The sequence below is a fragment of the Ranitomeya imitator genome, chromosome 5 (genome assembly GCF_032444005.1).
Source record: "Ranitomeya imitator isolate aRanImi1 chromosome 5, aRanImi1.pri, whole genome shotgun sequence".
In the NCBI taxonomy this organism is placed as follows: domain Eukaryota; kingdom Metazoa; phylum Chordata; class Amphibia; order Anura; family Dendrobatidae; genus Ranitomeya; species Ranitomeya imitator.
The window spans coordinates 304145592-304163597 of record NC_091286.1 but is presented as its reverse complement, the minus strand read 5'-3'; the positions used below and the strand labels follow the sequence as shown (position 1 = coordinate 304163597).

Below are 18006 nucleotides of genomic sequence, written 5' to 3'. Positions count from 1 at the left end.
GTGTGTGTAGGGAAGAAGCCAAGGCACTGCTGGTGGGAAAGCTCTTTCACCTCACGGTCAACAAAAGAAATAAACGTTTCAATAGCATGAAAAGACTGAGGTGGACTGAACGTACTCGGGTTACGCAAACCCAGAGAAGCGAGGGAGATTTCCGCAACAGAGACGTTCCCGCTAGGAGACACTCTGCTCTCGGAAGTCTCCGATAATGTCCCAAAGTGAGTCTTTAGTCTCACTGTGTGGTAAAACCGCTGGAGGTCCCTCTCCAACTGGAAAGCGTCCCAGTTGGCAGTCGGACAGAATGACAGTCCTTTTTGTAGTAAGGCCAGTTCGGCAGGGGAGAGCGTGTAGCTGGAGGTGTTGATCACCAGGTTTGGTGTCTTACCTGGGAAAGGGTTGTCATTTTTTCTCCTGGATCTTCTCGTCGGTCGATGCGCTGGTAGCCTCCCCTGCGACCTTTCGATAAAAAATGGGACCTGTTGGAACCTGTGGAAGAATCGCTTTCTGTACTGAAAGATCTGCGCTGATTGGGTTGACGACGCCAGTTGCTTTGCCCGGTGAAATCGTTCCATTTGTAAACTCTATTTGTGGCGTAGTCGTCGTTGTCCCGTTGGAATTTAAGACGTTTTCTTTCTTGTAAGAATTTCTGGTGGTCTGTGAGGACTTTATCTGTTTTCTCCTTGAGTTTAGTCCACTCAGCAGATGATAAAGTTGAGGTGAGCTGGGTTTCAATGGCCTTGATATTCTCCTGTGTTTCGGCAATTGATTTCTGTAGAAACTCAATAGTAAGAATGATGATATCCAAAGAGCATTTGTTCAAGATTCTCTTGTATTTCTCACAGAAGTCCTGGTTATCAGAGAAAAGGGTTGGACGCAGGTTACACCTGAGACCCCTGGGAATTTTACCTTGTTTGTGGTATTCAGCCAGGGTTATACTATGCAAGTCATAGGCAATTAGCTTACGTTTTTCTTTCTCGTAGTCTCTGGTTCTTAGCTCCTGTGTTGGAGTTTTAAGAAAGTCATTAGCACTAGAAACTTGTGAAAGAATACTATTACTGGTTGCCGTATCATAGGCAAAAGTCTCTGAAGACATTGGACTGACCGGTGTAAACACCAAGAAAAGGACCTGCAATAAGGAGAGATGGTGTGCACTCTGGTCTATAGTATGAGGTGCTGGTGTAACGGACCGTGATGGCCCCAGAATATAGTAGTAGGAATTCACCACACACTCTTGTTTGTCAATTTGCAGATGTGCTGTACACACTTTATTCCAAAAAAGATTGTTTCAAACAGATAAACAGACCACAAGCAGTGTAGAGATAAAATTTGTCATAACAACCCAATGTTTCGACCCTCCCGGGTCTTAGTCATGGGGTTACTGGTGAAAAATAAAGAGACAAAATATAAGGCACTGAATACCATACGTATTATATACATTATATACAAAACAATATAAGATAGCAAGAATATCATGATAGCATAGACAATTATAGTCTCCAACTAAGAGAGAGGCATTAAAACAGAGAAGGGGCAGCCAGTAGTAGTAACAGTAACGTACTAAGATGCGGCATAATATAAATGAATAACGTACAAAAATGACAAGCTTGTATTACCTTGGTTGTAGGTGTCAGAACGGAAGGTGAAGAATGTGGTAGGGACCCTTATACTTAGAGTACCAGAAACTGCAATGGATAATAGAAATGTTATAGGGAGAGATATCTGAGCAAGTCAGTCCTAAAATGTGGGTGGCTGTCAATGTGTTCTGTTTATATAAACTGTCTGTTGTATAATGGTGCCATGATGAAGGAAGATGTTGTATAATTAGATGGCATGGCAGTAACCCCTTAGTGTAACAGAAAACTTAATATAGGATGGCTGAGATGGAAGCCCAGGGGTACAAAATAGATAATAGTAGTAAGGTATATTCCTGCAGTAATATGCTGGATGATGCAGTAATAGGGGCTAGCTAACATATCTGCTGCCACTGCCGTAGAGAACTATGAGTGGGGATATACAAGAATGCCATGGGAAAGTAATGTGGCAGTGATATAAATGGCACATAGGTACCTTGCTGGCCAGGGATGTCGCGGTAAAACATGACGATATGACAGTATTTACCTGCTTTTTGTGTGGTATCCCGGATGGTGGAGCGGCGCATCCGTGTCCTGCTCAGTGTGCAGCCATTTGGTATGTGCTTTGGAGCGTGCTGCAGCATTTTAAATGCTGTGCCTCATATCGCCGGACCGGAAGTACGTCACCGGGGACCGGAAGTGACGTACCGCTATTGGAAATGGTACACTACGCATGTCCGTTTGTGGAGTAACAGCGATGGATGTAATGAGGCAAGGAAAGAGGCAGTAGGAGTGGCTATAGGTATAATATACGCTGCATAACAGATTTAGGAATAGGGACATGGTATAAATGGGCATAAGGAGGTAAAAATCCTGCATGGAGAGTGCAAGAAAGCATAACAGAAAACCATGGTTACCAATAGATGGATGGCCCTATAAAATGGAATGGTAGTGGAGCATATGAGAATATTTATAAATGGGTATGGGGTTAATGAAATAGTACTGCTGACTTTTAATAAAATGGAATAACTCACCTAGAGGAAATCATATTTAGCGGGTCTGAAAAATAAATGGTAAAGTTAATAGAATCATATTAACCAATCAATCTCCCTATTCAGACCTCTCGGGGCCAGGGTGTCAAGTTTATGGATCCAGTAAGCCTCTTTAGTTTTTAATAATCTGATGTGATTGCCCCCTCTCCTAGGCCTGGGTACATGTTCTATCACCTGGTACTTAAGTTGCGCCACTGTGTGTTTAAGTTTAGTGAAGTGATCTGGTAATGGAAGCCAGGTCTTACCACAGCGAGTGGTCGACTTGTGGCTGGCAATTCTGTCCCTAACATGTTGTGTCGTTTCTCCAATGTATAGAAGGCCGCATGGACATTTAATTAGGTACACCACGAAGTTGGAATTGCAGGTATGATAGCCACGTATGGGGAAGGATTTACCCGTCCTGGGGTGAGTGACATTGTCCGATTTTATCACATTGGAGCATGAAGCACAGTTTAGACAGGGAAAGGTGCCCTGTCTGCGTGTGGTCAGGTAGCTTTGAGTTACAGTGGGACGTGGACTGCCGATGTCAGCACGCACCAACTTGTCCCTGAGGTTGGGAGCCCTCCTATTGCACATCAGAACTGGTGAGGTGAAGCAATCTACTTTGGGATATGCTCTAGAAACTACTATATTCTGGGGCCATCACGGTCCGTTACACCAGCACCTCATACTATAGACCAGAGTGCACACCATCTCTCCTTATTGCAGGCAGGATGACTAGGCATCCTTGCTACCATGGGTGGAGTTTGCGCTTAACAATGCCATAGCCGACTCCACCGGTCACACTCCATTCCTCCTTAATTATGGCCAGCATCTGCGTGTCCCTGTGCCCATGCACGTGTCTTCCGCCAACTCCAGGGTGGCAGACTGGGCTGTGGAGGCACGGGACATTTGGGACCGCTCTCAAGATGCCATTCGGGCCTCCAAGGAGAGAATGAAGTCCTCTGCTGATGCTCATCAGTGCCCCGCTCCGACCTTTGCTCCTTGAGACTTAGTGTGGCTCTCCGCCCATAACATCCGACTGCGTGCTGAGTCCACTAAGTTTGCACCTCACTACTTGGGTCCCTTCAAGGTTCTCGAACAGGTTAACCCTGTGGTCTACTGTCTGGCCCTTCCTCCATGCCTAGGTATTACCCACACCTTTCATGTGTCCCTCTTGAAGCCCGTATACATGTCCCGGTTTTCTGAGTCATCTGCCAGGACATCGGGTTCGTCTACGGACAATTACGAGGTGAACGCTATTTTGGGGTGCAAGGTGGTGCGTGGCAAGAAATTTTATTTGGTGGACTGGAAGGGTTATGGCCCAGAGGACAGGTCTTGGGAGCCTGCTGAACACATGCGAGCTCCACAGCTCATTGCAGCCTTCGAGCGTAGCGAGGTCCAAGGAGGGGGCCCTAGGAGAGTGGGTAATGTTAGGTATCGAGTTCCAGCCTCTGCACAGTGGGAATCTTGAACCATCTCTGCTGCAGTCTCCCATTTTTTCTCCAGCCACAGTGGAGTCTGCTCAGCAGAGATGTAGGTCCCTGCATCAAGCTCAGGCTGATACTGGATGACTGGTTACTAGTGCCCTTCCTGGCTCTGTCCTTGTAGCCAGCAATGTTCAGCAGCGAGCAGGTCTCTCTGGGTCTAAGTCCTGCTTTTCCCATACTGAGCATGCCCATGGGACGACCTCCCATTGGAGGTCGTGGGTCACATGCTCAGGTCCTGTTGCGGCTCCTATTGGTCCATCTGGAAGGTCTTGTACCACTTCCGCTATAAAAGGTTTGCATGGCCGCTCGGCTATGCGCTAGTGTACATTTCAAAACGTGTGTGTTAATGAGTGCAAGTCCTTCTTTAATCATCCCCTCCCTTGTGTATGACTGCTTGCGTAAGATGGATGTCTGCTATCTAGTGCCTGGCTGAGCTATCAGCATTAAACACATGAAGCAGCGTCTAATTGCTGTGACCGCCAGTGCGGCGCCGTGTGCTATTAGAGCGCTTTCCTATCCCAAGTCTGAGTGGTTAGTGGCGTCCGCCAGAGCGGCACAGCACGCACTCTTGTGCATTTAAGTTATATTTTCAGTTACTCTGACCCACCAGTTGCGGTGTCGAGTGCAAGTGGTCTGAACGTACTCTAATCCTGTGTCTTGGGATAGAGTCCTGAGACTCCTTGCTTGCACTCTTAGTGCTGTACCGCGGCCCTGTGATGCAACAGGGTTTGCTTCCTTCACACTGGGTCAAGTTAACCCATGTATGTATCCACATTGTACCACCATATAGTCCGTCATTACTCAGCAGAAGGTTACATCTCTGCACGGTGGACCCCGGGCTGCGAACGCACCTATAACATTTCTCTTATAATTTGGTGCGTTCCGCCAGCCCTAACATTGTTTTTTATTACTGCTGTATATTTTTGCTTGTATTCATTAATGTGGCTGTAATGATTCCAACCTACAATGCTGAGCTCTCTGTGTAGTGGTTGACAACTCACTTGTTCCGTCTGGTGCAAGGGCATGCTGACAGCTCAACTATCCAATCTGAGACTAGTAGGTGCTGAGCTCTTGTTAGGTGCTTTCAGTTCTCTTGATTGTTCTGCTGTCTATCCAAGCTGGAAGTCGCAGGTACCTGTCAACCCTAACAGCTTCAGCTAAGTGTGGCTGGTTTACTCTGTTCCTTTTATTTTGTTTTTTGCTGCCTGATTTTGGACCTCGTTCTGACTATCCATCTGTTTAACCTCTTTGCTCTGATCTGCCATCCTCCTGAAATTTTGACCTCAGACAGTTACACGCCTACGACTTTGTCTCTTCCCTCTGTTTACGATGTAGCCTCCTGGCTATTGAAATCGGACTCCTCAACTATCCTTACTCATAGCTTGTCTGTGAGAAAGGACTCAATATGACAGTAACACTTTTTTATCATACTAGGTCTAAAACTGTTATTTGCAGTTGGCATTATATTGCTATAACTATTGCCAATAGGTAGTTGCGTTTTGTTAAAATTATCAATATGTTCCAACATTCAACATATTATGAGCACATGCACTGATATGCATTTATTGAGGCACACTGCACATGATCATCTTCATGCTAATTTGATTCATAATACTTTATATTTACAGGATAATTCCCCAGGTATTACATTGTTTTAACTAGTTAGCATGAAAATAAGCGAATTTGCAATTGATTTGCTATTTTCTATTTTCTGTCATTTTCCTTCAATTAAAGCGTTTTTCTTCCATAGTATACTGATGTTTTCCATAGAGCATTACTATTAGCGCATACCCAGACCCTGATCAAGAGAGAGCAGCAGTTATATTCTAGAACAAGTTCTAACTTCCAAAATACCATCCACCTCATGCTAATCTATTGATCTCCCTCCACAGTTTTCCTAGTCACTGCTCTCACTGTCTGGAGCTGTGTGCTTGTTCAACCGCCCTGTTGTCTTTATATGTAAATATAGTGATAGCAGTGTACTCTTCAGAACAAGACTGAACAAGGAGCTGAATCTATTACAGCAGGAACATTATAATTTTTCTAATACTACAGTTCTGCTGCACACTAGAACTGTCACTAAAGGAACCAGGAAGTGAAAGAGATTGCATAACTCTGTCCTACTAAAAAAAAACCTTGAGAATATCTTTTAAGCTAAATAATTTCTATTGTCTTCATTGACTACTAGAGTAACTAGTGTTTTCATGTTAAACTTACAAGCATTTTGTTTTCTCTTTTTTCTCTTTTAACAGAAAGCTGATCTTGCAGTTGCTCCATTGGCTATCACATATGTTAGAGAACAAGTCATCGACTTCACCAAACCGTTTATGACTCTTGGAATAAGTATTTTGTACCGAAAACCTAATGGTACAAACCCAGGCGTCTTCTCCTTCCTGAATCCTCTTTCCCCTGATATCTGGATGTATATTCTGCTGGCTTACTTGGGTGTCAGTTGTGTGCTCTTTGTCATAGCCAGGTAACATTTCTACCTCGTGATTGTTTGACAATTATGTCATTTATTTTCCCTTGCTATAATTGTCAAAGGTCATGTTATATTATTTACTTATTTTACGACTTATGCTCTCTATACATAAGTCTTATTAAGGCTCTCACTAATAACTGTTAACATAATATGTAATGAGGCTATAGAATGTAACTTCTTTCATATTAAGTATTTATACTCGTATGTGAAGTATATTTTGTATTCTGTAAGCATAGAAGGTGGTGAGTTTATTTGTATTAATGAAAATTATATGGGATTATATATGTCAGGCTCTTATAAAATACCTATTGAAGAGGATGCCCATGTCCAAAATTTAAAGCTAAATGATTTAGAATGGTTTAATTTTACTCATTCCAAACTTTTTTAAATTATGAAAGCCAACACTTCAAATTTGCTAGTAATTTAAGAAGACCTGATAAAAGAAGCAATATTTATCTAAAGAATCCCCAGTCACTCCTGTTCTGATTCTGCCAACTTTCCTATCAGTTTCTGCTTCCTGCTGCTGTGATGATGTCCCGGCACACTCGGAAAAAAAATAACGTGCTAAATCAAAAGTGCTTAATCCTTACCTCAATAAGAGTAGTGAGGACTTCAGTCACATTAATTGGTCTGCTGATGACTAACACCCATAAGTTTGGACAACTTTAATGTGTATTGAGGCCTTAAAGCTCCAACTTGCAGGCTATTTAGAAAGCATAGTTATAGTATAAAATGTATTATAACTGAAAACACGACTGATGATTTGCCTGTGTTAAATTATGTAATATTCAGATTCTTTTATTTGGATACAAAATGTATAATATATTCAAATATCAATACCTCCTTATGAAAATATTAAAATGCAGTCTGACATTTCCCACCTTTTTTGTTAATAAAACAGTTTTATTCCTCTTCACGGTCTTTACCTACTTTAATGAAAGTAGACAAAAACATATATTATGTTTATATCACTCAAGGTGTTTAAAATGTCCAAAAGTGAAGACAATAAAATTATACAGAATGGAAAATATGTTTATATTATAATTTATAGCATAAACTGGTTCAGAAGATCAAATTGTGAAATTTTATGTACATTAAATTAAATTAATTAGAATAAATTAAATAAATAAATTAAATGTACAGTAAATTAAATCCTGTTAGCCCTTTCAATAGCAGTAGATAATATGCTTCTCTATGATGTCTTCAATTGAAAAAGTAAATTTTAAAGAGGAATTCTGAAAAAAAGGTGCACGCCTCATTATCTAGAAGAACTTTGAAAAAGCCTTCCCTTTGTACAGAGACACCACAGAGTTTCCAGTGCTGCATCTAGGCCGAGAAATTCATCCATAGCCCTTTGCCCTCCATGTAGCAAGATAGAGGTGAAATAATATAAAAAATTATCTTGATAATGCAAGCTGTCGAGCAGTGGGATTTATTAGGCATTTGGTAAAAAGTCAAATTATGAAATTGACAGGATCTGCACCTCTCTAAAAAAGTAGTAGTTCTAGGTTGCTTATAGTGTGCGATGGTTAATACTATTAACAGTTGATCATGGATAGACAACAAATAAAATGGCTCTAAGGGCATCATGGTCATTTATTGCATTTAAGTAGCAATGATATAGCTCATCTAGTCCAATCCCACCGAAGAGCTGCTCTAGCACAAATTTCTGAGAAAGTTAATGCTGACATTGATAAAAAAAAATTGAGGACAATGAGTTACAGCATTCTGCATATGGAGCTGTGTATCCTCAGACTTGTCATCATCCTCATGTTAAAAATTTTTTATTCCACAAATCTGTCTATCCTAATTTATCAACTACTTTCTATCTTTTATTTCCATTTCCGTATCTATCTATCTATCTATCTATCTATCTATCTATCTATCTATCTATCTATCGATCAAATATCTATTTCTTTATATAGTTATCGTCATATTTTTTCATCTATGTATGACAATAACTGCTAATAATCAGCTATCGATCTTCTATTCTGTATCTCCTGTATGTGTTCTTACATATATTTACCTTGTCAGTACCATCTTAAATCTACTTTTTCTTTTCATTTCCACATATAATGTTTCTTCACGTAATATTTCAGAAATCCTTTGTACAAGATCATAACAAATCAAATAGGCATACATAACATACATTTGTTACTGTGCTATAAACTTGTCAACTATGTTAATCTTCATTTGTAGCCTAATTTCTTTTTTGACAGTGTTAGCTTCTCACATTTCTGCCTGCTCAGCTTTTGGAGACCTCTTGTGTATTGCTTTCTTCAGAGCTGCTTCAGAGTTACAATAAGTAGAACAGATCAACAAATGAAGATTAAAAGACCAGGGAATTCCAAGGAGAAAAGGGGCATAGAATAGGTTTCTTTCAACAGCTAGAAAACAAAAAAAAAACTTTCCCTGACTAATAAAATTATTTAGACAAGTAAGAAGAACACTTTGAGGAAATTCATTTACTAGTAGCCGAGTTATAAAAATTGTTATAAACAGGATTCCGAAGTTAACCTTAAGTATATATTATGCATTTTTTTATATTGAGTCACCATTTGGCCACCATATTTAAATTTTTTGTTTTAGTGTGAACTTCCTGAAATGTCTTTTTCTCGTAAAGTTCAAACATAACTAGCTAAACAATTATGTGAAGTTGACTAATGTCCTATAAATTTGTGCCATTTAGAAAACCATTGGAAAAATACCATTTATTGTTCTCCAGAATCTTACAAACGATACAATCTGCCCATGTGGGTACAGTGGGGGGCTTGCAGGGAGAAATCTCGGAGAACCTGAGCTCCTACTACCAAAGCATCATAATAGTTGAATGCATTTGGGAGTGTGTGTTTGTATGAGGAATGTGACAAGGATGTAAGCATGTCTCTTTCTAGGTGGTTGGTGGGGTAAGAAAAAGAAGTTCCAGAATGAGATCAATTAAAATTTTTGCTGAGGCTCCTACCTCCATCAGCATTCCTGACATACAATATTATATGCTGAATACAATACTAAACAGTTACTGGTGAGAGCCTTAACAATCGTGCAGTATTTTACTATACGAATACTGCATTTGTGAATTAACTATTCAGGTAAATGTAGTGTAATTCTGATGTATTGTTTTTATTGGTCATTAAAGTATCAATTGTCTTATTTTACTGTCTGTTATATGTTGTCTATTCATGTTGAATTTTTTCACTTTACTTTTTGATATTGAAATCAAACTTTCATGGAGACAGCGAGAATGTTTAGGTCTGTGATCAGTTTGTCCTTCCTTTATGCAGAATATCTCACTTTAATTTTTGACCTTGCTTCAAATATTTAACACAATATAATATATGAAAGAACTGTATTCAAGGAACTAGTAGCAATTAGTGATAGTTGCAAAAAAATGTTTTTTCACAGATTCACAAAATACTTTAGTTCAGTGTTATTGGTTTTTCTTAAATATGCAGTAAATAGGTTTAACTTAATATCATCCGATAATTTACTCATAGGTTGTTTTTGTTTTATACAAATCTAAATTATTATTATTATTATTATTATTAATAATAATAATAATAGAAATAATAATAGTATTAATGATAGAAAAAATAATGATAATATTAGAAATAACTTTTTTGTAATGTTCATTGCTACATATATCTGTTCCAGATAGTATTAACTGGATTTAGGTGAAAATGATAATCACTAACTTTAAAGGGAATCTGTCAGTAGGATCAATCCTTCTAAATCGTCTATATGGACATGTAAGTCATAGAAAGACGAATAAAATTATACCATGATATATGTTATTCAATTTCTTATTTCAGAGCAATCCATGTTTTTCTTAATATGTAAATGAACTGTTAAGATCTATGAGCCGGACACTGATTTGCATGAGAATCTGCTTCCAGGGCTTACTTTAAATTAAAGACGTCATTACCTATGTGAGACATGTAATGACTAACAGTCTACTCTTTTGATCTACATATTTTACACTGATAATGCCCCTTTCATTTAAAATTAGCCTGGAGGAAGATTTTCAGGGAGATCAGTGTCCATCCCATAGATCTTAACAGCTCATTTCCATATTAGGAAAAACATTGATTTCTCTGGAATAAGACATCAGATCACATATATCAAAAATTCATTTTATTCAGGTTCCTATGACCTGCGGGCCCCAACAGAAAGCTTAGGAGGGATGATCCTACTGACAGATTCCCCTTTAGTTTTAAAAATGAGGGAACATAAATTTGTATTTTAAACATGCTCTTTGTAATACAACAAGGTTGATACAAATTTCCAATAAATTTCTAACATTTTATTAATAGCAGTTAAAAATATGAGGTTTGAATGAGCACAGTTGGATAATTAGAAAAAAAGTCCTTAAAAAGTCAACAGCTACAGAGCTTCATAAAATATTGTTTAAAGAGTGGAAATGACATTACTAAATGTTTATTGATATATTTGCACAAAAAAACTATTTCAGAGTACCATGCTCAAATAGTTTACAAAAAACTTGCGCTAAAAAAAATAAACTTCAAAATGTATTGATAAATCATATTTTTATACTAATGTTTTTGAAAAAAACAATAGAAAAGAAAAACAAGAGGAAATGTTTTTGAAAGAAAATACGTGAATTCATTAATAAAACAGATTGAACTAAGATCAAATCACAAGTATTTATTGTCTCGTAAACCATATATAGTTTTTCGCCTACATAGTGGAGTAGCATAATACAATTATCATGACAATAACCATCCCCATATACATATGCCAAAAATAACCTGAAATAAATAGATCTGTGACTGTCAAACTGCACTTATTGACCCAAAACTGAGAAGCAATAAACAGTTATTCAATATACACACTTAGTCTCAGACTGGGGTATCAAGGAACCACCAGTACCCAATTCCAGGGCCCCATTTTCAACTACATGTAAATGTGACATTATCCTCAATTACAAATTAATATAACAATGAACCGGGGAGATTGTTAAATAATTAATAAGATGCTGCCTTTGGCTGTACATGGAAATTCAAGTTAATTGTGCCAAGAACTGCACATATAGGAGGGTGGTGGCCCACTCTTGTACAGGGGCTCATCAAAGGATTCTCCTGTTCTCCTGTGGGCTAATCCCACCCTGTACACTGCTGTTTCTTTCATTTATGTATACAAACTGTATTTGAAGTAAGGCCAAAAATGTTATTAGATTATTGTTTGTTACTGGCGTTTTCAACATTATAATGGGGAAAGGGCAACAACTGTCATCTAAGTTGGTTCAGAATATGCATCAAATGTTTTATCATCTAAGCTAAGAATGAAGATGTAGGTAAGTCAATGCAATGGTTAATACTGTTTATGAAATGTAAAAGATTCAATATTTCCATACAGATGCATGTTATGACTTTGAGGTGAGGTACTATGGTATTTTTCATGGTAAAATATGGAAATACTCTTTTCTCAGTATATATAGGAGCATGTATTTCTTGTATTTATGTCAACCATTTCTGGGTGCATATTCATACAGATGAAGCAGTCATCTGTATGTCACCTAGAGGTGTTTGGTCTTACTTTTAGTGCATGGTTTATGGTTAATATTCTCATAATGCGTTTAGCATTAAATTACAGTACACAGTATTTTAATATTTTTTTTAAAGAAATGTATGTGTTAAAAATGACCACCAAATATTATCAATACCTACTTCAAATGTTAAGAAAAAGCCAAGAAGCCAAAGCTGCCTATGGTCAACACGCAATACATAAGGTGCATGTGCACATATTAATTTCTAACTGTACTTTAAACTGAGACTTTTAGCAAACAATTGATCAGCGCTGGCTTTTTGGCATTTTCTTTTTACTTCAAATGTTATCTCAGCCTTGTGTGATTATTAGGTAAATGTAAAATGTATATAATAAATATCTAACTATATTAGTATATATATATACATGTTAGGCGCCAAGTTCCCACTGCTGCACAGTGGGAATTTCACACCATGTCCTCTGAGGTTTCCCATTCTTCTTCAGCCTCAGAGGAGCCTGCTCAGCAGAGACATCGGTCCCAGAGTCTTGCTCAGGCTAATGCTGTGTGTCTGGTTCAGGCTGCCATTCTAGGTCCAGCTATACAACCAGCATTAGTCAGCGGCGAGCAGATGCTCCTGGGACTAAGTCCTTTTTTTTCACATCTGAGCATGCCCGTGAGAAGATCACTCATTGGTGGTCATAGGTCACATGCTCAGGACCTCAAGCAGCTTGGAATCGGCCATCTGCTAGGTCCCAGAAGGCTGCAGCTATAAAATGATTGCTATAAAAGGATCGCACGGCCATGCGCTAGTATATTTCAATATTGTGTGTTTGCAAGTGTTTAGGTATCTGGTGACTGCTCCTAATCATTCCCTACCCTCATGTTGTGTCTGAGTCTGGGTGTTTGGAGCTAAGATACAGTGCCTAGTTGTGGCATTGCCAGCACAACACACATTGGTCAGCTTCCGTTAGTGGTGTACACCTGTGCAACGCCGCGTGCACTCTGTGTGCTAAATACTTAGTCAGTTTGATTAGTGGCGTTCGCCAATGTGACACTCCACGCACTCAGTGCACGCAATCTATTTGTTTAGTGCTTGTTCAGGTATTGCTGGCAAGACGTCGATCGTCTAGTGGGTCTAGATAGACTCATACTCCTGCGTCCTAGGGGCAGAGTCTTGTGACCTAACACTAGCGCTAATACCACTGTGCCCTGGGATGGCTAACAGGGTGCAATATCTGTATTTTGTGGTAAAGTAGCTCTGTAAGGTAACAAAGTTCATTGTAACTACACACAGGGTGGCTTTTAACCCACGTGAGTCCAGTGTGATAGCGCCACTTGTGTCCGCTATTACCGAGCAACAGTTACCATCTCTGCACGGTGGACCCCGGGCTGCAAACGCACCTTATTAATTTCTTTATATTAATTTGGGGTGTTCCGCCAGCCCTAGCATTATTTCAGTTCCAGGGTCTGGCTAGTAATAGCAGATGAACAGCGGCTACAGCAGTATATCCGGCAGCTGGAGGGCAGGTTGGCGGCTCTTGAGCATACAACCTCAGCTGTGGATGTGACTGCAGTAGCTGTTCAGGCAACTAGTGAGGCTGCAGCACTTATGTCCACTGTCACCCCTGTTCTGACCTTATCCCGCTTCCTACTGCCTGAGAGGTTCTCAAGAAATAGCAAGTCATGTAGGGGATTCGTGAACCAGTGTGCGATACACCTGGTTCAACTGGCTGCACATTTCCCCTCAGAGTGGGCTAAAGTGGAGTTTATTACTTCCCTCCTGCTGAACAGGGAGTTATAGTGGGCTATGCCACTGGGGGAGAGTGACGATCATGTGGTGCAGAGTGCTCCGCGGTTTGTGAGCACTCTGAAGCAAGTTTTCTTGGGACAGCGAGTCACCCATGAGACGGCATTCCAAATGCTGGCATTGACACAGCTCTCATCCATGGTCAGTCACTTTGCCGTCCACTTCTGGACTTTAGCATCAGAGCTGGAGTGGCCTGATAAAGTCCTTATCCGTGTCTTTTGGTGGGGGCTGGCTGAATGTAATCACATATCCAAGCCCTTTCTACTTCCTGCCGACTTCAACTCAAAAATATTTCACGAATCCATTCATTCCTCAACCAAGAATCTGCAAAAACCCTAGTCCATGCCCTCGTCATCTCTTGCCTTGACTACTGCAACCTCCTGCTCTGTGGCCTCCCCTCTAACACTCTTGCACCCCTCCAATTTATTTTAAACTCTGCTGCCCAACTAATCCACCTGTCCCCCTGCTATTCCCCAGCCTCTCCCCTCTGTCAATCCCTTCACTGGCTCCCCATTGCCCAGAGACTCCAGTACAAACCCTAACCATGACATACAAAGCCATCCACAACCTGTCTCCTCCATACATCTTTGACCTCGTCACCCAGTACTTACCTACACACAACCTCCGATCCTCACAAGACCTCCTTCTCTACTGCCCTCTTATTTCCTCTTCCCACAATCGTATACAAGATTTCTCTCGCATATCACCCCTACTCTGGAACCCTCTACCCCAACATATCAGACTCTCACCTACCATAGAAACCTTCAAAAAGAACCTGAAGACCTACCTCCTCCGGCAAGCCCATAAACTGCAGTAACCACCGATCGACCAAACCGCTGCATGACCAGCTCTACCCTCGCCTACTGTATTCTCACCCATCCCTTGTAGATTGTGAGTTTTCGTGGGCAGGGTCCTCTCTCCTCCTGTAACAGTTATGACTTGTATTGTTTAAGATTATTGTACTTGTCTTTATTATGTATACCCCTCCTTACATGTAAAGCGCCATGGAATAAATGGCGCTATAACAATAAATAATAATAATGTGAAAGACGCTCTGGCCTCTAGGGGAATTCCGGCCACACTGGAGGATCTAATATCTGTCTCTACTCGCATCAGCCATCATTTCTCCGAGTGAAGGTAGGACCGAGCCCAGTGTCGGCAGAGTTTTCGGCTGGCTCCTAACTTTGCCAAGCCTTTAGAATCTCCGATCCAGGTGTCAGAGCCTCAAGAGGCAATGAAGGTGTCACAAGCGGGAGCTAAGTCCCTGACCGCTAGTGCACTCATGGTCTGCCATGTCTTCCGGCAGTCAGGACATTTTGCCTCCAGATGTCCCCATAGGTTGGGAAAACTCCCCATCTAGTGGCTGTAGGAGGAGGCTCTCTAGACACTGCGGCATTTTCCTCTAAAGTGTCTTTCAAGAGGACACTTCCTTTTGGCCCGACCGCTCACATGGTAGAGGTTTATGTGGATTCCGAGGCGGAGGGAAATTTCATGTCATCTGCCTTCGACCAGTGGCACGCAATACCTCTGGTGATGCTCATCAAGCCAGTGACCGTCCGAGTGGTAAATGGGTCAACACTGCCCTCACAGAACACACACCAGATCATCCCACTCCCCCTCACCATGTCTCCATCCCATCAGGAGATAATCCCCCCTCTAATCATAACCAAGGAACCCCAAGTAGGACCTCATCTATACTCTTGGGTATGTCATCATTCCCCCATATTGAGTGGTCCTCTGGGAGAATATTGGGATGGGATGAGTCTTGTGAGGGTAGATATCAGAGGGCGTGCATTCAGGTGCCTTCTACAGCAGTGCCCGTAGATTTATCATCTCTCCCCAAACACTATTGGTCATATGCAGACGAAATTCTCCTAAAGAGCTGCAGAGACTCTTCCCCTCACCGCCCCTATGACTGTTCTATTGATCTCTTGCCTGGTGCTGAACATCGCCGGGGTTGAGTTTATCGATTTTCTCTTCTGGAGATGGAGGCAATGTCTAAGTACATCAAGGAGAATCTGGAAAGATGATTCATTAGGAAGTCAATGTCACCCGCAGGGGCTGGTTTCTTTTTTGTGCAGAAGAAGAGTGGGGAATTACGTCCATGCATTGACTACTGGGGTCTAACGCTATTACCATAAAAAATAAATACCCGCTGCCTTTAATCTCAGAACTCTTTGATAGGTTGCGGGGAGAGAAGGTATTTACTAAATTAGATCTGTGGGGCGCTGATAACCTGATACGCATCCTTGAGGAGGACAAGCGGAAGATGACATTTAACACCAGGGGTGGCCACAATGAATACCTGGTGATGCTCTTCAGGCTCTGTAATGCCCCAGCCATTTTCCAAAACTTTGTGAATGATATTTTCTGGGATATGCTATTCATCTTGGTCACAGTCTGTCTGGATGATATTCTCATCTACTCTAAAGATATTGACTCCCACCGGAGAGATGTTTGCAAAGTCTTCGACCTCCTATGGGCAAACTCTACTCTTCTCTAAGTTAGAGAAGAGTGTGTTTGAGCAGGAGTCCTCGCCTTTCCTGGGCTATTTCATCTCCACCCAGGGATGGACTGGCAGGAGCCCCATTCTCTTAAAGCAGTGCAGCTCTTTATGGGGTTCATTAACTGTTATCGCCAGTTCATTCCCCACTTCTCAACTTTGGTAGCTCCCCTGGTTGATCTCACTAAGAAGGAATCTAATCCCAAAATGTGGTCGGAGGAGAAGGTCTTCAAGGCAATTCTCTCTATTAAGTCTCACTTCACTTGCGCTCCCATTTTACATCACCCCGATGTCGATGAACCATTTATCATGGAGGTGTATGCCTCATCCATCAGTGCTGGAGCCGTCCTTTTCCAGAAGGATGTAAGGGTGGGAATCATTCTTGTTTCTTTTTCTCCAAGGCCTTTTCACCGGTGGAGATGAATTATTCCATCAGGGACAGGGAGTTGCTAGCAATGAAGTTGGCCTTTTTGGAGTGGAGACACCTTCTAGAGGGGGCTCGTTACCCCTTCCAAGTATTCACCGACCACAAAAAGTTGGTGTATTTGCAAACTGCCCAGCGCTGAACTTTCACCTGACCAGGTGGTCTGTGTTCTTCTCCCGATTTCACTTCACCCTCCATTTTCTCTCCGGGGAGAAGAACATTCGTGCCGAAGCTCTCTATTGCTCCATAGTGTCATCTGAGGAGGGAGAGGAGCCTTGGCTTTTTGTCCCTTCAGAAAGCCTGAGAGCTGTGGCCCCGGTTTCTAAAGAGTCTGTGCCCCGGGCAACACTTTTGTCCCTCCTAATTTGTCACCGGAGGTCCTCTCTTGGGCTCATTCATCCAGGGTCAGTGGACATTTTGGGACTAAGAGGACATCTGGGCTTCTATCGAGGATGTACTGGTGGCCGCACATGGCCCGTGACATTGGAGACTATATTCAGGTATGTGCCTCCTGCACCAAGAATTGGTCTTCTTGGCAGCAACCTGCTGGTTTATTGTACCCACTGCTGATGGCGGATAGGCCCTGGGAGATGGTCGGGATGAACTTTGTGATGGGCTTACCCAAGTCCCGTAACTGCACCATTATCTGGGTAGTCGCTGAGCACTTCTCTAAAATGGTACATCTGGTGCCTCTTCTGCGGGTACCTTCAGAATGGGCTTTGGTGGCATTGTTCATCAAGCACATTTTTTGCCTACATGGCATGCCTGACAAAATTGTCAGTGACCAGAGTCTCCAGTTCATGTCTCGGTTCTCGAGAGAGCCTTGTCATCTGCTCAGCATTGAGCCAAATCTCTCATCAGCTTACCATCCCGAGATGAATGGGTTGGTTGAGAGGGCCAACCAGACCCTGGTCACTGGTCTTTTTAACTGCTCACTGCTGTCTTAAAGGGAACCTGTCAGTAGGATTGTGCATTGTAACCTACAGACAGTGTCAGGTTGGCTCCGTTATGCTGAATGAAATGATACCTCAGTAGATAAAATCCATCTGTGTTTGATGTTATTCAGATAGTACAAATAATAATCAATTTAAAAATGAGGCCCACGTGCCTGCGCCTGAGCAGGCACCGGTGGCACCATCTTACTGGAGAAGAAAAAAATTTCTCCTCCAATATGGCGTCGCTCGAACTTGCGCAGTAG

The 18006-nt window shown here is 41.5% G+C and overlaps 1 protein-coding gene across 2 annotated transcripts in view; it reads left to right on the top strand.

The window, feature by feature from the left end:
- GRIK2 (glutamate ionotropic receptor kainate type subunit 2) overlaps window positions 1-18006 on the top strand; it is a 1405635-nt gene that overhangs the window by 1098425 nt on the left and 289204 nt on the right. For both annotated transcript variants that reach the window (XM_069726310.1, XM_069726309.1), the window contains one exon: window positions 6342-6565. In XM_069726310.1, the coding sequence (XP_069582411.1) occupies window positions 6342-6565 (224 nt within the window). The remainder of the gene's footprint in view (window positions 1-6341; window positions 6566-18006) is intronic.